The sequence below is a fragment of the Micromys minutus genome, assembly GCF_963924665.1.
Source record: "Micromys minutus genome assembly, chromosome: 32".
Taxonomy (NCBI): domain Eukaryota; kingdom Metazoa; phylum Chordata; class Mammalia; order Rodentia; family Muridae; genus Micromys; species Micromys minutus.
Window position 1 is genome coordinate 25,145,003 of NC_137967.1, and position 23,244 is coordinate 25,168,246.

Genomic DNA, 23,244 nt, shown 5'->3' on the forward strand with positions numbered 1-23,244 from the left:
GGGGTATGTATGGGATGTGGAATAGTCAGAGGATGAACGAGAAGAGAAAAAATTCTGGAGAAATAAGTCAAAATGAAATCAACGGTCAGGTACTAATAATGCCTGGTGTGATAGAATTCTCGTACAATGGCAAGTGCCTATATTTAGTTGGACCAAGGATCTTGACCAAGGTCACTACACCCTTAACTCCATTTAATATCCTTGAACACAGAATTTAACTCTAATTCTTTGCACCTTTGTAATGTTTGAACCATATATTCAGTATTTTTCCTTTCTCACTTTGCTACACATGATCAAAATGCTCTTTATGAGTGTCCTAGGCTTTTTTAAAACCTCTTTCCTAAATGTAACCCATATAAATCTCAGCCCCTCAGCCTCAGACTCCTCAGAAAAGGGCAAAACACATCCTTATTCTTTAATAAAGCATCTAAGAATCATCCAAAATCAAGATACTAAAATTCTCCTCTGAAACTACTTGAGCCAGTATAATCACCCTCAGCACCCGTGTCTCCATATTTCTTCTTGTGAGGTCCATTAAGCATCACTGAAAGCATTTCACTGCTTTCCAAATCCAATGTCCCCAAATCTACATTCCTCCAAACAAAAATATAGTCAAGACCATCACAGCACTACTCCAGCCCCTGGAAGTAACTTCTGTCTTAGGATTTCCATTGTTGTGAAGAGTTACCATGACCAAGGCAACTCTCATAAAGACAAACATTTAATTGGAGCTGGCTTACAGTATCATAGGTTGAGTCTTTATCCCATAGTAGGACGCATGGCAGCATAGAGCCCGACACGGTGCAAAGAAGTAGCACAGTGTTTTGCATCTTGATACAAATACAGGAGAGATTTTCTCCTGAAAGCACCTAGGAAGAGGAACTTTTCTGCACTTGGCAAAACTTTAAATTCCACCGCCACAGGGATGCATTTCCTTCAACAAGGCCACATCTATTCCAACCAGGCAACAGTTCCTAACAGCGCTACTTGCAATGGGTCAAGAATATTTAAACCACCACAGAAAGGAAGGAAGAAAGGAAGAAAGGTACAAAAGAAATAAGGAAGGGAAGGAGGAATAGAGGAAGGTAGGAAGGAAGGGAAGGAGAGAGGGAGGGTGGAAGATAGATAAACAGTCAGACAGACAGGCAGTATAAGAAAAAATGTAAAACACAGCAAAAAAAAATGGGAGATAGAGATAGAGAGAGATATAGATAGAGAGAGGGGGAGGGAGGAAAGGATGGAGGGAGGGAGGGGGAGAGGGAGAGAGATGAATGACAGCTATTATCTGTATATGAAACTCATGAAATCATAGTTTGCAACCCTAATCTCTACAAACATCATTAATATTTTGAACACTGATGCTGACTGATGTGTGATTCACTGAAATGTTCACAAACATATCTCAGACCTCTTCTTTATTTATATTTTGCTGTTCCCTTTCACAATCATAAACTTAGGAAGTATATTGTTTTATTGATTGGGATACATATATTCAAACAAAGAACTGGAGAACCTTCAGTATCCTTGGAAGCTTTGAAAGGTTTTTGTTTAGTTGGCTGGTTTGGTTTGATACAGGTTCAGTTTGCTTAGTTTTGCTGTTGTTTGTTTGAGACATGGTATTTAGGTGTAATACTAGAAGATACTATGTATACCCAGCTGTCCTCAAACTCCAGATCTCCTCCTGCATCTGCCTCCAGAGTTGTGGGACTAAAGGCATGTGCCATCACAACAGGTAGGTTTTGATCAAATGTTCTTCATATGATGATCATAGATGTAGAAAATATGATATCATTTAGCATATAGGGTGTCCAATAGTGAAAAGCCAACATTCTTAGAAGTCTTATTTAATTTTTTACAGGTCTACTTTCCTGGCATTGTGATTATTGAAAGTTCACCACATTCCCAGGAGGACAATATGAGTGGATCCATACTGCTGCATCTGGGCAGATGGGAAAAATTAGTTATTGACAAGATGCTTCATCCTAAGGAATGCTGGGGCATTTAAGAATCCTTGAATGACAATGACTAAGAAGTATGTGTATGATGTGCTTAAGTATTTGGTTATCCACCTGCATGCAGTATAGCCAAGTAAGAGGCAATGCTAAAGAGAAACAGCAGCCAGTGTTCATAGCAGTGTGAGACCAGTCCTGTGTTCCTGTCTGTGACATTACTATCCCCAAATGTGGAAACAGATTTTGTCTTCAAATCCATGGGATTTTAAACAGCATGGCAATGGGGTCACAGTTCTCACGTCCACTGACATCTCATTCTCATTGGTAAATATTCACTTCATTTTATTTTGTTAAGAGTTGAATGTATAATAGCAAACATAATTTTAAAAGGATTATATATTTTATATGTTATCTCTATGTAAACTGTTCTGTATCATTTATGTCCCACAGCCTTTCTTACCTGTTTATGTCTCATGGTGTGGATCAGCACAAGATCTGAAGACAAACACAGTGCTGAGGTACCACTGATCTGATTCATTCTTAAGTCAACAGTGAACAGTCTTTTGCCACTCAGTGAACAGACAACAAAAGCTGTTCTTCAAGTGTCCAATCTCTTAATCATGCCTGACCATATTCTATCTTCTTTCAGTTCTTTATACTCATTGATGTAACAAGCAGAAATCATAATATGTCCCTAGCAACTCCTTGTTATAGTTTGTATATGCTTGGCCCATCAAGTGGCACTATTAGGGGGTGTGGCCTTGTTGGAGTACATGTGGCCTTATTGAAGTAGATGTGTCATTGTAGGGTTTCAATATGCTCATCCTAGAGGCCTGAAAGACAGTCTTTTCCTGTTTGCCTTCGGAATAAGAGATGAAACTCTCAGCTCCTCTGCCTCTATGACTATCTAAATGCTGCCATACTACCACCCTAATGATAATGGACTGAACTTCTGAATCTGTTACGCAGCCCCAAATTAAATGTTGTCCTTTATAAGAGTTGTCTTAGTCATGATGTCTGTTTCACAGTAGTCAAACGATAAATAAGACGCTCCTCAAAGCCAAGAAAACAGGGATTTATTCATCTTATACAGATTCATATGTACCAAGTTCCTCTCAAGGAAAGTGTCTCACCAATTAATTTCTCTGCTTCCTGGGTTCTCACAGCAGACCTGTTTTTAGTGACCTCGTGGTACATGTTATCAGAGGTGCCTTTCCTTTTTTGGAAACTCCCAAATTTAGGCATCTCAGCTACAGTCTTCCCTAATTTTCACAGTACCAGTTCATAAGAAAGATCCATGCCCATACTCCATCTTCCCCTTTCTATGGATTACATGTTAAATTTTATGGTTGTTTTCTACTGCTTTGTTGGCACACTTGTAATCTTGCATTCTGGAAGATATATAAAATTGCAGACATGTTTTTATTAGCAATGATAAAAATTTTTAAGTTATTGCTAGGTTAGATTGATACTGTCTTTGATTTTTACAACTATATGATGTAGGAAATAATATTATTTTCACTGTCAAGACAAGAATATAGAAATACAAAAGGAAATTGACTCTGGATATGCAGAGTGGAGAAAGTGGATCTTGAATATGACTAGTGTCTTCCAAACACAGTCATCTCAGTCTGTTCGTGCAAATCCATTAGAGATGTTCTCAAACATATTCTAGCCTTCGAAGCACTTTCTGTCCTGTATTTGATTCACTTTGTTGATATTTATTTTGTGCTCTTTGTTGTAGAGATCATCAGTTAAGGGGACTAGAGAGGTAGTCCTGTACAGAAAGAACACGTGCTAGTGTTGCAGAGGACCTGACTTTAGTTTCCTGGGCTCACATGGTAGTTCATGTCTGCCTGTTACTCCAATCACAGGGCATCCGCATACGCTTTCCTGTCCTCTGAAGACACCGGGTTCTCATAGTGTACATATATATATGGAGGAAAATCATTTATGCAAAAAAATCAAAGTAGATAATATGTAAATATGTTCAAAATGAATTTTTGTCTTGACATAACAGCTTATTTCACAGGCAAATGACAAGTGCAGTAGAGGCTTTTGGGATTTTACTGAAATGCACCGTTACAAGCATAGACTGGCCTGGCTGGAGGCCACCCATCTCCCAGCTCCATTTTACAAGACAGACATGATGTTCATGGTATTTCTAGAAATGTGCACTGTTCTTATTGAGCAGTGAATGTTATAGCGTTAGCTAAGCTTGGATTACTAACTTATTATTACACACAAAGTGCACATGAAGTATAAACATGCTGAGATAACATTAGAAAAAATTCAAGTTACTTAGGTTTCACTTAAAATTTTACCCCTATTACTTATTATGATGATCAATATATTGTGATATAATTTAGAATGCACTCAAATACAGGCGACACATGAGAGCTAGAGAAAACAGAATCTAAAAATGTGAAAACTTAAACAGTGTTCACACGGAAATAAATACGTGTGTTGACAAGCATAGCCGAGCGGTAGAGCCCTGGCCGTCCACGCACAAGGCTCCACGTTGCGTTAGTAAGAAGGAAAAACAGTGAGAGCATCTTTTACTGTGTGGGATTTTCCCACCTGTTATCCTCCCAGTTCCACACCCTATCTCTAGATAGGTAATAAAGAAGAGAAGGGGTAAAGAGAGGTAGATATCTCTGAATCTATTCTTTGGGCAGCTCTACTAACAAACTTCAAACAACAGTGCTGACTGAACAACGAACAACTTCCACCTACACCTATGGGGCTGTAGCATCTATACACCCTCCAAAAAGTCTTAAGAATCCCAAGCATCAGATAAGTGCCAAAATTATCTGCAGCTGGCAAAACCATTCCTCTGCCAGAGCATGAGGCAAATCCCAGGGAGCTACTGTGAAGCAACCCCATATCCCCGCACCCGGGATTTAAATGCACTCTTAGGATATTTTTGTGTTTTTAATAGAAAAGAAAATCCCAGAATTCTCATTACATTAGGCCCTGGCATCAGATTATGATTAATGTTAGACTATAATTAACAACACTGTCTTCTTTCCTGGCTCTACGGCAGTCTCTGAAGCACAAGGTACTAACCTAGCTCTGTGGACTGATGAGTGCACAGTTTCTAACTTCATAATCACCAGCAGCTCAGGCCCGAGATAAAATGCAGTTGACTCTGCGACCTCACCTCCATCCAAAACTGCAAACTCACTTAACTTGCAATGGCAGTCACAATCTTGGCACTGGGAGACAAGATCCTTTAAGACACCTCTTGCTCATTTCCCAGTATTTCTTCACAATTGTATGTGTTCTTTTTAAAAACTCAGTGTACTTAGTTCTGCAGCTATGTGTCTGATTGTAGGGGTGTCTACTGGAGCATGAATGGTCTCTCAGGGATTTCCTACTTAAATAAAGCCTACTTCCCCTCTGCCTGCCACTCCCAGTTTTCAATGTGTCTTTATCTAGGGGTGTTATTTTGTCACTCCTCCATGTCCCCTGCTGAGAGCGGCGCAGCCACTGTGAGTTATGCATGCACGTGCCAAGTTCTGTCCTGCCAACAGTTTCACTGTGTCGTCTGCCACCTCCAGCTCTCACCGTCCTGTTTCTCCCTCTTCCCCAGCGGTTCTGGAGTCTTGACATAAGGACTCATAGCGATGCTCCACTTCCTGCTGAGCATTCTGAAAATTCCTATTTTCATCAGATTTATCAGCATTGATAAATCAGATGTATCAATTAATCTCATGTACTGCAAAAGCATGTTTCTCTGGGGAGGGTTAAATGATGTGCCAATCTGTGTATATAAAAATAAAAATTTGGGATGCAGTTTATTACCATAACTGTTCTGTCGAATAATAGCATTTTGTTCTCCCCTTGGGCCTGTCACCTTGGAAGTCACACATTCTTAGCCTTGATAAAGATGGCAGTTCTTTCTCGGTTAGTGAACATTAAGTCCAGGAGGGAAATACACAGTTATTCCCTATTACATTCTTGTCACTGGTTTCTCTTTATACAGTGCCTTCTTCAAGAACCTTTTAAATGCTTTACAGACATCCTCTCTAATTAATCCCCACAACAACCCCGTGAGTCAGGTATTACTCCCATTTACAAGAGGGAGACTGAAGCACAGAGAGGTTAGGTGACTTGCCCAAGGTCACACAGCTAAGCTCAGGGAGAGAAAGGATTCTCGCACCTTGCCTCCCAGCTCCCAGCCACATTCCTCATGAGAGAACATTCAGTGAAAAGCATCTTTACAGAAAGTATCAGGAGTAGCATGTTCTGGAAGTCAGGTCTTCCTACGGCCATCATGGAAAGAAACTGAGGTCGCTATAGAGCATTTCCCTGCCCTTCCTAAGCTCCCACCTTGAGTCACCTTCTACAGGTCAAAAAGCCCCATGACGGAAGCTGTATGACTCAGAATTGGGCTTAACTTAGAATATTTACTTTTAGTCATGACAATTCATAGAAACTTTTGTTCTAATATACAAACTCTAGGGCAGCTGCCCGAGCAAACATGTGCGTAACTACACAGCAACAGCCTCATCTGCACTCTTCATAATCGCAGGCAAACAACAATCACCTGAGTGTGTGGTGGGCAGGCCACTTTCTGTCACTTCCTACACCTGCCATCCCCAGCCCCCAGCCCAAACCCTGTATGTTTAAGTTTGCTGAGTTTCTTATAAAATTCCAAATGTCTTACTCAGATCCATGAATGAAAGGTAAACTGAGAGCCAACACCCAGGACTCCTTCCCCTGCAAGGCCACACCTGAGCCCAGCAAGGCGGCCTGGAGCTCGGCTCCCAGGCTACGACTTGCCTCACGGAGAACTTCACCAGGTTTCTCCTGCATGTGTTTTTAACTTCAAAAAAGGTGTGCGGGCGAACACTGTACCTCAGTGCTGCACAAGGCAGCCTCGAGGACTCAGTCCTGCCTTATGCCTTTCCTTTGAACACAAAGCTACAGAAAATGCAGGTCTGAGTTCCAACACAGTTTGGTGAGGCCCTCCTCAAGTGTGCGCGTTCCCTCAGCTCTAGCTGAAATGTTCTCGGTTGGGGTTCTCTGTGCAGTGCTGACAGATCACAAAAGCCAGCCAGGGTAAAGCTTCAGAAACTATCAAAATGAATTTGCCAAAAAGCCATCTTTTTCTCACAGCACATCTCTCTACCAAGTCTGATTAGCTAAGTGACCCCATTACAAATCTGCTTATGGGATGAATAGATGAAGTCATTTCTTGAGCTAAAGGTAAAAAATAAATGTTAATCATAGCTCACAAACAAACAAAAATCATTTGCTGTTTGCTTCTCAGTCAACAGCTATAGTAAAATAGCTGTAGAAAACCAGGGGCTTGATCAACAGGCGCCACCCAGCATGGTATGAGGGGGGCAGGGTGAGGCTACCCAGAGTCTGACAGCAGGGACCTTGACTAGAATCCTCAACCACTTCCTGCAAGTTACATTGTCACTGTCACACCACGGATGCCTGTGTGCAGACTCCCCGGACTGATCCATAAACTCCCAACAGATCGAGCTGTGTCTGAATGCTGTTCTAAACAGACGCTCATGTCAAGAGGGGGAGGGACTTCTTCTTGAGATGACAACTTTACCAAAATGTGATCTTCCAAAAGGCCCTGTTGCTGGGGTTCTGGCTGCTCTACTAGTCGTTCCCAAGGCTAAACAGAGACTAAAGAATGCTGCAGCTGTGTGCTACCTGTGCCCGGTCCTCGGGCTCTGGCTGGGGGCCACTGGCTTCACACTAGGGATCCCTTTATCACTTTAGCAACATTTTTTAAAGTGACAAACTACAAGCAAAGAGCAAATGCTCAGGCAGAGGCTGTCCCTCCTGACAGCAGCAACACTGCAGCTGCAGTCCTCCCATGGTTATCTGGGTGATTTCGGCTGCAGTCCTCCCATGGTTATCTGGGTGATTTCGGCTGCAGTCCTCCCATGGTTATCTGGGTGATTTCAGCTGCAGTCCTCCCATGGTTATCTGGGTGATTTCGGCTGCAGTCCTCCCATGGTTATCTGGGTGATTTCAGCTGCAGTCCTCCCATGACCACAGTCAAGTAGGATCAAAACAGAGGTCTCCATGCTAATGAGGTACCTAGAGGCCTGGAGGGCTTAGCCAATAAATTTCTCTTCCCATACATTTCTCCCTGCAAAACATATTTAATCTCAGGCTCTCCCTCAGAATTGGCACATAGTTTTACACATCCATTTACCACCATGACAATAAACGGTTTGGAACCACAAACCGTCTCTTTTCGCCAAGATTCACTGTGGAGAGCCATGGAGGCCTTTCACTAGAGAGCCGCAGCATAATCTCTGTAGGCCTCTCTGCACTCTCAGCAGAAACTGCCACCAAGTCAACCACCTTCAAGCCAAGGACTATCCCAGTGGGACAATCCAGAGCTTCCCTTCCTCCCCACCCCCACCCCACAGCCCAAGGCTAGATGCAACCCTTGGCACCCCACTCCTTTCTCCACTCTTCAGCAACTTCCAGCAGCACCTCAATGTCCAAAAGCCTGAGAACCCCATGACCCTGGCCTACTGGTGGCCCCGATAACCCCAGGCCAGCTCCTGCTTTCTCACCTGTCAGACTGTGCTTTACCACTCCTGGAGCAGTGTCTACAGCCCAGTACCCACCCTGGTTTTGTGTGGCATAAGCGTAGTTAAACTCCTCCCATTTTGCCTCCCCAAGTGGTCTGGCCCTGTGGCATATGCTGGACCACAACCTTCCAGGGAATAATGCCATATGCCACCAAGCATGGCCATGAAATGGACAGAGTACAGTTACTCATGAAAACAACATTATAAATATTTCTTACAAAGAGTGGCATCAGGGGAGTCAAATGAGAAAGTATACTCATTTTCCATTTTTAGATTGGTTTTAATATTTTCATTTATTCTTAAGAATATAGATACTATACTTGCACATTAGCAATCATGTCTATTAGTAAGTTTTAAATTTCTAAAGTGACATTATTTGCATGATTATTTTTAAAATAAATTGTATCCACCTGTTAATTGTTAAGCCCTGGTGACTGGCTATGAAAAATGAAAAAAATAATATATTTCCACTGACCTTTTTTTTTGGTTATACTATTATTTATTTATTTATTTACATTCACAAACTCAGCTTCACCTGCCTCAAAGACTTTCTCACAGCCATCCCCCTTGCAATTTTCCCCTGGAAGGGTAGGATTCTCCCCACCCTGGCACATAAAGTCTCTGCCAGATTAAGTGCATCCATTCCCTCTGAGGTCAGACAAGGCAGATATAAAGACTGGACTGCCTGCCTGCTTATATGCCACAGAAAACACATTTTCTCACAAAAAAAAATTTCTCAGTAACTAAAATAGTTTATCTCATAAATGACATTGAAAATAATGACCATTATTTACCTTACTCCCAATATTTCAAAGTAGAGCAGTGCACATATCTATTTTTTTTCAAATTTTGTATTCCTTCCTTGGGAACCATGAATTTTTAATATTGTTAGCACAACATAATCCTCTTACTTTCTTTCTTATCTTGAGGGAAAAGGAAATCAGATGAGCTCACCATTTTTCTCAGTTTTCCTCCAGAAAAAGTGAAGACCCACTTCAAAGAGACTTTTAAACTTTTTGTTGCCATAAAGTTGTAAACAAGTGAAACATGTATAAATTTAAGCTATTTTACTTTGTATTCTGTCAAAGTAGCACCACTTGGCCAATAACCATACATACAGGAAAATCGGCATCACTGCCTCTACGTCTTCTGTGAAATGATGCCACAGCATTTTTCTCAGTGATAAATAGAGATAAATATATCTCTGGGCATAACAATCAGAATATAGATACCCAGGGCATAAAACTCTCCCTCGATATTATAATGTTAATAATCATATGTATGCATGTCAATTTGATAATATGGACCTCTAGGCCTCATATTTTATTGGTGATAAAACTGTGTGAATGTTTTAGAGAAGTTCAGTTGAGTGCAAATAACCCATTTTGATTCTGGAGATACCATCCCATAAGCTACATCTATATCTGTATCTGTATTGTTATCTGTATCTTTATCTATACCTATACCTATACCTATACCTATACCTATACCTATACCTATACCTATACCTATACAACCTAAACCTATATTCCAGGAATAGAGTCTTAATTAAAATTCAGAGGGAAAACAAATGAGCACAGAAGTTTATACCTCTACTTCCTGACAGTGAAGTTAGTTTTATGACATATCTTACATTCTTTTCTCCCAAAATCCAGTGCCTCAACTTCTACTTTACAATGTAGAATATTGTGAGGAGAAAGAAACCTTTCATTCTTTGAGTTTCCTTTATCAGGCATTTTGTAAGAAGAGAAAAAATATTATTAACACAGCTATCAAATAGTTTTCTACGAAATGACTACTGATCACTCTATATAATAGATGAGTCAGCTATGAGAAGCTTAATAGTTTAAAATTACAGTTTTAGCATTGTACAGCACATGAATGTGTGTCACAATATAAAAGGAAGGCAAGTAACCAGGGCTCATGTAATATTTAAGGGAAGCTATTTCTTACCAAAGCAAAGTAAATTTTGGCTAAAACTAGGCTTCATATTGATGATGAGAACAAAGGGGCAAAATATGGGAAACCATATTTCTACCAATGTAAATACATTTACTCCCCATGCCATTGGATTATTGGAGCAGGTTCTAATGACAAACACAGTGGAAGAGAATGAGTAAGAGATGAAAAATGAGCACAGCAAGATGAGGATAGTTTGTGTGGCCTTGTCTTCAGATGAGACTTTCAGAAATTGCTGAGCACTGTGGATGTGCTTGACTTGCCTTTTATGTCTGTAGAGGACAATCACCATGGAGACACTTGAGCAGGCCATGAGACACAGACACAAGACATCAGAGAAGCACAGTAGGATCATATACAGTGTTGCTGCTACATTGTTAGAAGCAAACAATGAGCAATATGTATAACCCAACCTATTAGTTGCATTTTTCTTATTACTGGGCCCTGACACTCTTAGTGGAATTACAATGTTTAGAAGCAGATTTAAAACCCAAATTATAGAGCAGGAGGGACCTATATATTTGGTAGCTCTATATTTAACCTTCATCCACGTGGAGCTGCTGGGGCTGATTGTGATTGCTTGGAAACAACTCAGTAGGCACATAGCATACAGAGACATCCCCCTTGTTATTCGGGAAATATACACTATCAATTTACATCCAGTGTCATCCAAGAAAGTCTTAAGTCCAAAATCTGATATTGTTCTTGGAATCCCTCTTATCAAGACAGTCAAGCAATTGGCAACAGTCAAGTGCTCTATAATTAGGTCTTTGGGCATTAAATGTTTCCCAGTGAATATAAAAATTCCATAATAAAATAGTACCGAGGAATTGCCAATCATTCCCACTGTGATCTGGAAGAAGAGTAGAATTCCCATTGGAAAGTTTTCAGAGTCCATTTTCACACCTATTAAAAAGGAAATAAATTTACTACGGTCTAGAAACCCTCAAAGTGCATTATGAGTGTACATCATAGAAACCCTCAAAGTGCATTATGAGTGTGCATCATTTCATGAGGTTAGCTTAAACATTCATCACTTTACTGTATTCATATAGCTCTTTCACTAAAAAAGTGTGTTTAAAATATTTTCATTATAAATCAGATATTCTCTAATAATCAACAAAATTTTAAAAGTTGGCTATGTTTACTCAAGTTTACTGTTTCTCTGGATATGCACAACTTTAATATTAGGATTCAAGAGACAGAGAAAGACAGATCTATTTGTTTTTGGCTAATTTGGTCTATAGGTGCATTTCTAAGAATTTTGAGCTACACCCAGATAAATCTATTATAAAAATCCCCAAATGGAACAAAACAAAAATAAGACTAATGCATATTTGTTTTTCTTTTGACTAAATACAACTATTTTGGGTCAATTCTCTCACAGAAAAAAAAAGCAAATTTGAAATTGCCATTGTTTATAAAAGTCACATAGAAAAGATTTCAACCTTAATTGAAAAACAACAGAAAAATATTGAAAATTATATTTATAATATATAAAGAAAAAAAATAATTTATTTTAATATTTTAAATAAAGTGTATTTTCAATGTTGCATGTTAGATTGAATGGCAACAAAGACCAGAGGCTTGACATCTCCTATAGCTGAAATTGTCCATAGTTGTGAGACACCAATCAAGACTGGGAATTTGAACACAGATACAAAGTAACAATGACATAAACTGGTAACCACTCACTAAGTTCTCAATCATGAGACAATTATTTAAAAACAATTTAGAAAAACATAAAATATTAAATATATTAAAAATTAGTTCCCAACTTGAATAAATTTTCTACAAACAATTTATAAATGTTCAATACCTTGCAAAATGAAGCTCAACAACGCCAGTAATTAAGGAAATACGATCAGGGGGTGAAAATTGAAGCTGCAATGAGAAATCATCAAATATTTTCTCCAGCTGTTAATCAAAAAATTAGCATCAGCAAAATCAGTACTTAAAGTATGTCAGAATATATATATATAAAGAACCCTAGTGTAGACTCCATAGAAAAGTAAAATATTGTAAAGGCTAAACAAATTAGTATTGTTTTCTTTTAACATTATCTAGAAATAATTATGAAGTTTGAATTGTAATGATACTGAATCTCGTACATGTTGGGTCATCAATGCTGTTAATTATAATAGAAATTGCTATACAAGGATCTGGGTATGAAATGATACAAACCTACACAATTAATGCCAAGTGATGAAAAAGAAGGATAATTGGAGAGTCAGCCATTCTATATCAATGCTTTGCTGGGTCTTAGTGATTCTCAGGATGAATCTCAGGAACACAAAATTACTCCTTGTAACTCAGTGGTCAGAACTTATGATCCTGAATGATTGTGTGTACAATGGATATCTACCTGCAGAATGGGATTATGTCTATGTCCCCTCACCTTTTATAAAAATTAAGGTTAAATTACTCTAAAGCTGAAACATGCTATAACTCACAGAGTAAAGCATTAGTAATATGAAATATAGGTAGAGACACAAAACTACTAGCACTGAAAATGCGTCAAAAATTAATAAGTGGAACTAAATCATAAGCTATTAAAATTAACTACAAGTTAAGTCAGGATATAATCTATTTCTCAATAAAATAAAAATAGTATTGCAATATACCACAGCTAAGTAGTTTACAGGCATAAACTCAAAGGACTCTTTGTCCTACCACAGAGATATTGCACATCCATGTAAACTGCTACATCCATTCACAATAGCAATGAAATGTTTGTTAGCAGATAATGAACAAGTGATATCTACACTTAGTGGGATTCTGTTAATCTGTATAAGAAAATGACATCATGAAAATTTCAGGAACCATATGAAATTACAAAAATTTTAGAGAGCATAGACTAAGGAAAAAAATTACATGTTCTTTCTCTAACAGAGACCTGCATGACAATGTGCTGGGAGAAAGTAGTTATGTGCTGTAAAACTGAAAAGGAGATGAAAAGATGTGGATCAGATGGTTGATGCCAAAGAAAGATAATAGGACAGATGTGTTCTTAAAGTAAAAGGATTTTAAAGAATCTATAATGTGTTGAGTCAAGAGAATGGAACAGAGAAGTATAATAAGAGAATAAAATATAAATTTATTTGAAAGCATCATAATGAAATATAATATATGTATGCTAAATAATACAAGCCAAATTAAAAAATATTATATCATAATAAATTTTACTATTTAATAATGACAACTCTTATAGTCAGTGTAATGTTAACAACTTCCTTTCAATATTTAAAATTTGTCGTGGTCATTCTTGTCTTATTCTCTCCTATAGGAACTTTATTATACTGGAAGAACCGATGATTAAACCCAGAGTCTCATGCATGAAAGATAAGCATACTGCCACTGAGCTAAAGTCATAATCATTCTATATGAACTTTATATCAGTGTGACAAGTTGTAAGAGGATGATCTTTGTGTTTCTTATTTCTTAGTGATACACTGGATGCATTATCCCTGAAGATTTCTTTGAAGGACATGTCATAAATGTCTATCACCCTGTGCTTTATAGAATATATTTTAAAATGTAATAAGTTACATCCAAAAATTAGTAAATTTTTATGATTAAATTTTTATGCTTTATTAATTTTGTTACAAATATTTATCTGATAGAAGTTCTCATGGTATATATGCCCTAAGAATATAAAGTAACTTCTTCATATGAAAGAGAAATTGGTATTTTATCTATTAATTTCACTTCTTAGTTTAAGTAAGAACAAAATAAATTGGGGTGTTGAAAAGTTATCTCCTTAAACACTTCCACAATAGAATCTTTGGAAACAGCTAAAAGATACAACCATTCTATTTATCCACAACCATTGATCCTACCAGTCCATTTAAATTTTATAAATAATGTTAACTAACTCTAAAACATAGATAACCATAAGAGGTTATCACTTGTGGCTAACCATAAGAGATATCTTAACCGTATCTCTTAACCAAAGTGCTATGACCAGTTAGCTATATGGCTATACAGTTCATCTTACTGTTGTTACTATAGTGATCAATTACAAATACACAGAGAATTAAATACTGTGGCTGCTAGGCTGCTCAGCAGGTAAAGGTGCTTTCTACCTTGTCTGATGATCTGCATTCATTCCAGTGTCCTACATTATAAAAGGAGGTACCCAGTTCCCAAACACATCTTTAACATTGCCACATGTGTGCTTTCTAAGCTATACATTAAGTTATTCTGGACCTCAACTGCAGCAAATTAAGGTTATTTTAACAGAACTGTACACTAACAATTGTTAACATGATAAAAGGTTGTAGTTTGACATTAGTTCTGATCTTAAGTATGAAGTGATTATGATTAATATGTAAGATATTTGAGTTATACTCTATGGTACAGAGTTAGACTGAATATATCTCCATAAAGTCAAAGCTGCCATGAGATGATGTGTTAGTGATATCGCACTGAAGATCACATGCTAAGTTTGCATATAAGGAAAGAGATTGTCATGTTAAATAGGTGTATAAAATGGTAGAGTTTTGTTTTTGTTGTTTTGGTCTCGATTCCATTTATTAACAGCAATCTGACTACATGCAGACATCTTCTGAATAGCTAGACAGGAAGCAGGACAATATGCATAGAAAAAAAAACATACCTTTGTCTATCTTACAGAAGTGGACAGACCTAAGTGTACAGGCCTCGTATGATAAGTTCATTATATATGTATATCCTTCCAGATAACATGTGAGCTAGAACCATATAAATAACAAATTTATAGTTTATGTAGCAAAACATATTCATAATCAAGAAAATATCTGTCATAATTTAACTAGTTAGAATGCCAAAAAATCACCCCAACATTGCTTATTTTTCTACGGTTTATCAATTTAACTATTATTCTTGGTGATTCCATAAAATGTATTTTGCTAATAAAAAATCACTGCATAATTCTACTATTGATAAAAAATGTACATAATAGTATTCTCTTCCATTCCTTAGGTTAATCCAGCTGTTTAGACATAAAAAATTGAAGGTAGCATTTCCCAGAAGTTTATACCTTGGTGAGTAGGAGAAACAGAAATAATAAAATTACTTCAAGTTGTTTATTGTGTAATGGAGACATAGCTTATGGCTTGCCTGGCTGTGGCAAGACCTTGGGTGTGATCCCCAGTGTCTTAAGTAAACAAAAATAAAGAATCCAATTAAAATTTCCTCTGAAAACCTAAGTAAGAAGAGTCATTCACAATGAGATAGAAATAGTATGAATGATGGAGGCAGAACAAGACAGAAATGAGAGATGGAGGCTCCAAGAAGAAGATAATGTGGTAGTATCAAAGATAAAATAGAACCAGCAGTATCTTATGAGAGGAATAGGATTCACACAGCTTAGGGTAGATTTAAAACAGTCTGCCATGTGTGGTAAGTACACGAATTTCATGAAAAAGCCCATTCACTCCCTCCCTCCCTCCCTCCCTCCCTCCCTCCCTCCCTCCCTCCCTCCCTCCCTCCCTCCCTCCCTCCCTCTCTCTCTCTCTCTCTCTCTCTCTCTCTCTCTCTCTCCCTCTCTCTCTCTCTCCCTCTCTCCCTCCCCCTTCCTTCCTTCCTTCCTTCCTGTCTTTCTACCTTCTTCTCTACCATCTTTCCTTTCAGCAAAGCTGTTGAAAGAAATAATACACATTTTAAATACAATTAAAATTAAGAGCAGCAATTGGCAATAAATTCAGGTGCCTCCCTGTAACAAGAATGGCTTCTCTAAAACCTGAATTCTAATGCCATGAGTTCTTATTATGTTGATACTCTGGTCACTCACCTCAGTGCTCAGTGACACCACTGTGGTCATTGTGGCCATGAGAAGTGAGTCTCTGCTGAATCTTTGGTGAGATATTCTCCCTCACTTAAAGGTTTATGATCTGGTATTCATCCCCAGTTGGCATTTTAAACTCAGTTCTACACCCATAATGACAGTATCTCCTCAAGGATCTAAATTAGCTTTTAATCCTCCTGGTCCTGAGTTCTGTCAGAAGAAAGAGGCAGGGCGGGGGGGGGGGGGGGGGGGCGGGGAGGGACAAATTACGTGAGCAACTCCAAGGAAGCAATTAGAAATCAAAAGGTAACTTTTTTTGTCAGTCTTTAAAGCACAAAGTATGGTAAGCAGGCATGAGGTAGAGGGCTTCACAGCAATTAAAGTAAACAAGTTGCCAGACTTTGCCCCTGGGGAGTCTTTCTATTACCAAGCCACCTAAACAGTTTCAAAAAAGGTTGCTTCTAAAGACAAGAAGGGGAAATGGCTACCTGAGGTGCCTGTTAGCATTTCAAAGCAAATTCTGGCTGTCAGATTCTCACAGCATTCCAAATACACCTTGCAGAGTTGGCCTCCTTATTTCCTGGTGTGGAAATTAAGCCTCTCAAGACCTGACCTGCCTTTCCCTTCTCCAAGCCTTTCTTCCCTACAACCCACACATTTTGTCCATATGCTGTTGGGCTCTTGTTTCATCTCATGGTCCTGCTTCTCTTGGTTCTTTTCAGATATGTTCCATCTTGATTCCCTTATCCCGCTCTCCTCTGACTTTAGCTCTTCTCATGTTCTTCTCCTACTTTTCTCTTATGTCCCAGTAGAGTGTACTGCCCATGTCTAATATCCTAGTTCCTCTCTGTGATCTGAACAGAGGCCACTGGCCATTCTCTCCTTCATATCTACAGTAAAACTTCCTCCTCAAACATATCTTCTTGAGGAATGACAATATTTCATTAAATTTTTCCCACATGTTTAGTGATATGGGTAATGGTGGTCTCATAAATTTATGTGCATTGGATACTCCATATTGTTTCGAAATGATTCATCCATTTTTTTTTGTGCCAATCTTTGTTAGCTTCAAGTTGTAGAGAACTCCACTGTATGTGCATTAAAGGACTCATATTGACAGTTATTTGTTACATATACTTAGTGTGATCTGTTGTGAAGAATTTTGTCCATGTATAAAAATACTTCCCTAAATATATGTACCCCATGGTTGGAGTGTTAGATCTGGAAAAAAAAAAGTGCTCCCTTTGCAGAGGATCCAGTTGAGTTCCCACAACCCACTTGATGGTTCCCAGGTGATTCTAAGCTCTCTTTTGACCTACACAAGCATTAATAATGCACATGGTGCACATACATGCAGATGGGCAATATATTCATTCGCATGTAAATATTTTTCAGAAAGATAACTATCTCTTCATTGTATGGCTTTCTCTTTTCATTTTCCACCAGCAAGCTCATTTGGGATCCTGACAAACTTAAGGTGTTTATATCATAGAAATCTCTTCTAGTGCTATCTGTTCATGGAGATATAAGATGATTGTTCCTAAATATAATCTCTGAAGAAATGCTCCATTAAGAAAACTTCATGTTGGTTCCTCTAAAGAATTTAAAAAAGAATAAACTTACATGTCTCTTTCTCAATGACATCAAAAGCACTTTATATACTCTATAAAAATTCCTTTACATATATTATTTAATTACATATAACTAACTTAATAACTGTGTAAATGTCTAGTCCTGTACTTCATATTTGAATACTATGGTCTTTTAATGAACATAAGTGGTAAAAAAAAAAAGTGAAAGCATAAATATTAACTCCTTAAAAATCGGAACTATGGGGGTGAAGTCCTTAATACATAATGAATTATACTTTTACATTTTCTAAAAAAAGAGAAAGAAAAGACTTCACCTAGCCAGAAGTAGCCTCTCACATGACCATGTTTTAGAGTCTTAAACTAGAAATAGAACCATTTTCACACTCCATTTATTCCTTCAGTTTGTTGTACCCGCAATCGTGATATGAAAGCACATATACTCTACTAGTATACACCTTGGAAACAGAATTATATCCTGGAGGCGATGGGTCAGACTTTCCTTTTATTCTGATCAGCCTTTGAGAAATACACACACACACACACACACACACACACACACACACACACACAAACACACTACATATATTTTTTCTAGCCTTTCCCTAAACAGACCAATTATTATTTTCATAAAAAAATGTGTCCATAACACCATCTATCTGAATATTGAAATTACTTTAAAGTCACTTTACCTTAATATTATCTTGGAGTAGTATAAGAAATTACACGAATAAATTTAAGAAACTGATTACAAGGAATCAGAAGGAAGCTTTTCTTCATGAGTTCTTGGAGTGCTCACTGTGTTCCTTGTAGAAGTATAAATGTCACAGTCATAACTGCTATGCCACGCCCTATCCAGCATTAAATGTGACGTGGTGCCAGTTCTGATTTCGTGAGTAAATGCAAACAACAAACCTATTTATAAGAACAACATGCATGAGGCAAACACAGCCATCATGTGCAAAGAAAAACAAAACACTGAGAACTGTTTCCAAAGAACAGAAAAAAATGAAATGCTGTATTTGCTCATGTTTGCTAAGAATCTTTCCTAACAGCAAAGACTCACTAAAGAGAAAAGCATCTGGTGGTAATCAATACTCAATAAGAGCTGCCCATTAAAAAGAGACATGATTGGTAGTTTTCAGGTTTCAGAAGGGTCTTCAGGCAGATATGAGAACATCCCCTCATCCTTATCTCAGCCCATCTACCTGGACTTCTCTGCCTGTTTACTAATAGAAATGATGTGACAGAGAATCCACCTAGGATCTGAATCCTATTACCTCCATCTGCACAGAATTCCTTTTCCCCTCTAAGCTGATTCAACAAATCACCTTTCTTCTCTTCTTCCTCTCATTATGGAACCAATTACTAGAGAGCATTTGCCCTTTTTGTCTCCCTCTGGGGATAACATTGGGTTGCACAGCTTCCATCACCTGCCATTGTCACCTCCTACTTATGTGCTAGTGCTTGGAGTACATTACAAAAGCTGAAATGTGCCAGTCCAATGGAACCAAGTCTAACAGCCCTTGTCACCCCATCTGAGGGTCTCAATTCCATTTCAGGGACTCAAAAGCTGAAAGGAGAAAATCAATTTATCCACAAGAGAGTAGGTAAGGGAAGCCTCTCCTGGACTCTGGGAGTTTCTAGTCTGTTTCTTGAGTGATGGAACTACTTGAGCGATGTTTCCTTTCACATGAGCTACATTCTCAAAGTTTAAGAACACATGGGATAAAAAGATGTTCCAGGGAATGAAAGTACTTGACTTAGAATTGCTATAACCAGAGTTTGGAACTAAAGAACAAAGCAACACAAAATGCAGATCCAAGATCTGGAGAGATGACTGGAGTTTTAAGAACCTTGGTTTTGAGGGACCCTAAGGGCCTATACAGTCCCACACCTCCTTACAGCTCCCCACCCACACTGAGAGTTTTACAGCTTCCCTGCTTTCACTAAGGGCTTTTGCAGTCCTGTACTCTCTAAGGAGTGATGCAATCTTATCTGGGCAGACCCTGGAATGTAGGGGAAGAACCTTAATATATGACCCAGGCAGGTGCCAAGCAGTACCTCTTCATGAAGAGAAGTGTTTTATCTGGGCAGCCCTAGAATGTAGGTCCTGAGATGTAACCCATGTTGGCAGCTAAACCCACCAGTGCTTGCATGCCTAATCACCATCACTGTAGCCCATCTGTTGCTAAGTATATAAAAACTATACTGACAAAGGGCACAGGGTTGTCTCTTCTCTGGATTTAGGCCACCCCAGTGCACTGGACTAATAAACATCTGGCTTTTGCATTGATTCCTCATCTCTCCTCTCATTCATAGGAACCTCAAATAGATAAGACTCAATTTGGGTCTAACAGTTTCTTGAGCAGATGAGCCAGTTTCAGTTCCCAGTTGCTACATGGCAGTAGCTCACAACTGCTTTAATTCAAGTTCTATATGATCTGGTGCCCCTCTGATCCACAGTGGGTGTTTGTTGGTTTATTTGTTATTTTTGGCACACATGTGGTACACTGAGGCACAAACACATGAAATAAAATTTTGTAAAGTTGGAAGAAACAACCCACAAGTTAATTTTAAAATGTCACTGTAAAACAAAACAACAACCAAAAACAAAAACTAAAAACAAACAAACTAAAACTCTTCACTGGCTAAGTGCTGGTTTGAAGCTATATGTTTTTTCTTCCTACGTAGATGAGACTCAGAGGCTGAAGCACTCTGAGCATCTTGTTTGTTTGTTTGTTTGCTTTATTTTTTTTTATTCAACACTCTGTAAAGTTATCTCCTTCCCCTGCCCAGCTACCATAACTTCCCCTCCATTTGCCTTCACAAAGGCACACTCCCTCCTAATCACCCTCTCCACCCCATTGCTTTGGCATTCCCCTACACTGGGAAAAACATGCCCTCCCTGGGCCAAAAGCCTCTTATCACATTGATGCCAGAAAGGTTTGGAGGTGCTGAGAAAGGTGATGCTCTTTTGTGTTTGCTTGGAATGTTCTGTAGATATCTATTCTGTCCATTTGAGTCATAATGTCAGTTAGGTCCATTATTTTTCAGTTCAGTTTTTGTCTGAATGACCTGTCCTTTGGTGAGAGTGGAGTGTTGAAGTTTCATACTATTATTGTGTGGGGTTTGATGTGTGATTTAAGCTTTAATAATGTCCTTTTTGTGAATGTTTGTGCAATTAGATTCTATGAATAAATGTTCAAAGTTGAGATGTCATCTTGGTAGATTTTTCCTTTGATGAGTATAAAGTTTCTTCACATCTCATTTGATTCATTGTGTTGAGATATTTATTCTGTTATTAGAGTGGCTACATCAGCTTGCTTCTTGGGTCCATTTGCTTGGGAAATGTTTTACAACCTTCTACTCTGATAATATCTATCTTTAATACTGAGGTTTGTTTCTTGTATACAGAAGAAGAAAAGACACCATTTTACTATCAACTCTGTCAGCATCTATGTTTTTATTGGGAAATTGTGTCCTTTAGGTTTAGAGATATTAATAACCAATAATTGTTAATTCCTGTTATAGGTGGATGTTGTATTTGTTGGTAGTGGTAATGATGGTGATGGTGGTGGTGGCAGTGTGTGTGTTTGTGTGTGTGCGCACACATGTGTATATGTCTTGCTGATGTGAGATTATTTATTTCATATGCTTTCTTGGGTACAGTTAACCTCATAGATTGAAGTTTTCCTTCTAGTTTTTTTTTTTTTTTTTTTTTTTAACCTATAAAGCTGAATTTCTGGATATACGTTATTTAAAATTTTTATTGCAGAATATCTTATTTCCTTTACCTATGGTAATTTAATGCATAGCTGAGTATACTAGTCTGGCTGGTGGTTCCTCAGAGTTAACAAGATACATGTCCAGGCCCTTCTGACTTGAGTGATTTTATAGAGTACAGTGTAATTCTAGTAAGTCTGCCTTTTTGAGTTACATGTCAATGTTCATTTGCAGCATTGTTTATTTATTTGTTTGTTTGTTTGTTTGCTTGCTTGTTTAATGAGTACACTATTACTGTCTTCAAACACACCAGAAGAGGGCACTAGATCCCATTAGAGATATTTATGAGCCACCATGTGGTTGCTGGGAATTGAACTCAGGACATCTGGAAAAGCAGCCAGGACTCTTAACCACTGAGCAATCTCTCCAGTTCCCTTCTTTGCAGTTTTAATATTTTTACTTTACACTGTATATTTGCTACTTCCCTAATTGTGAGAAAATGGAGGTTCTTTTTGGTTCAATTAAATTGGTGTTCTGAATGCTTCTTTTGCCTTTATATGCAACTTTCTTTATGTTAGAATGTTTTCTACTGTGTTTTGTTGAAAATACTTTCTGAACACTTGAGCTAGGAATTATTCTCACTTTTTATTACCTCTAATAAAGTATACTTAGGTTTGACTTTTTTATACTTTATGAGATTTTCTAAATGTTATGTGCTAGGATAATATATATGTTATCTTGAACTGATATATCAGTTTCTCTTATTATTTTGTCTAAGACTGACATTCTCTCTTCTATCCCTGTATTCTGTTGGTAATACTTGTATCTGAAGTTCCTATTCTTTTAACTAGACTCTCCATCTCCAGTATTCACTAAGCTTGTGATTTATTTATTGTTTGCATTTTGTTTTGTCTTGGAATATCTTGGTTTCTACATCTATGTTGATTATGAGTTTTGCTGGATATAGTAACCTGGGCTGGCATTTGTGTTTTCTTAGAATCTGTATGATGTCAGTCCAGGATGTTCTAGCTTTCATAATTTCTGTTGAAAATCTGGTGTAATTCTAATTAGTCTGCCTTTATATGTTACCTGTCCTTTTTGCCTTACTGATTTTAGCATTTTTCTGTTTATTTTGAACATTTAGTGTTTTGACTAATATTTGTCAAAAAGAATTTCTTTTCTGGTCCAATCTATTTAGGGTTCTCTGGGATTCTTGCATGTTTGTGGTCATTTCTTTGTTTAGGTTAGGGAAGTTTTCTTCTATAATTTTGTTGATGATATTTACTAGGCCTTTCTTTGGTATGTTTACTGTCTTCTACACCTATTATCTTTAGGTTTGGTCTTCTCATTGTGTCCTGGATTTTCTAAATGTTTTGGGTTAGACTCAGTTTGATTTTTTTCAGTTTCTCTGACTATTGTGCCAATGATTTCGATGGTATTTTCAGCTTCTAAGATTCTCTCTTCCATCTCTTGTATTCTTTTGGTGATGCTTGTCTCTATGACTCCTGGTATTGTTCCTCAGCTTTCCAATGTCAGGATTGTCACCTTTTGTGATTTTTTTCTTTTTTTTCTATTTCTGTTTTCAGTTTCTTTACCTGCTTATTTGTGCTTTCCTTTAGCTCTTTGAGTGATTTTGTGTGTGTGTATTTTCTCTTTAAGGGCTTCATTGTGCT

General features: G+C 37.9%; 1 protein-coding gene across 1 annotated transcript; it reads right to left on the minus strand.

The window, feature by feature from the left end:
* Positions 1–10,472: 10,472 nt before the first annotated feature.
* Positions 10,473–11,387, minus strand: LOC308413685 (vomeronasal type-1 receptor 1-like; the record flags this gene model as incomplete). Its single annotated transcript, XM_080908712.1, has 1 exon — positions 10,473–11,387. One exon carries the CDS (start codon positions 11,385–11,387, stop codon positions 10,473–10,475), a length of 915 nt encoding a protein of 304 aa, XP_080764838.1.
* Between the last annotated feature and the right edge of the window lie 11,857 nt (positions 11,388–23,244).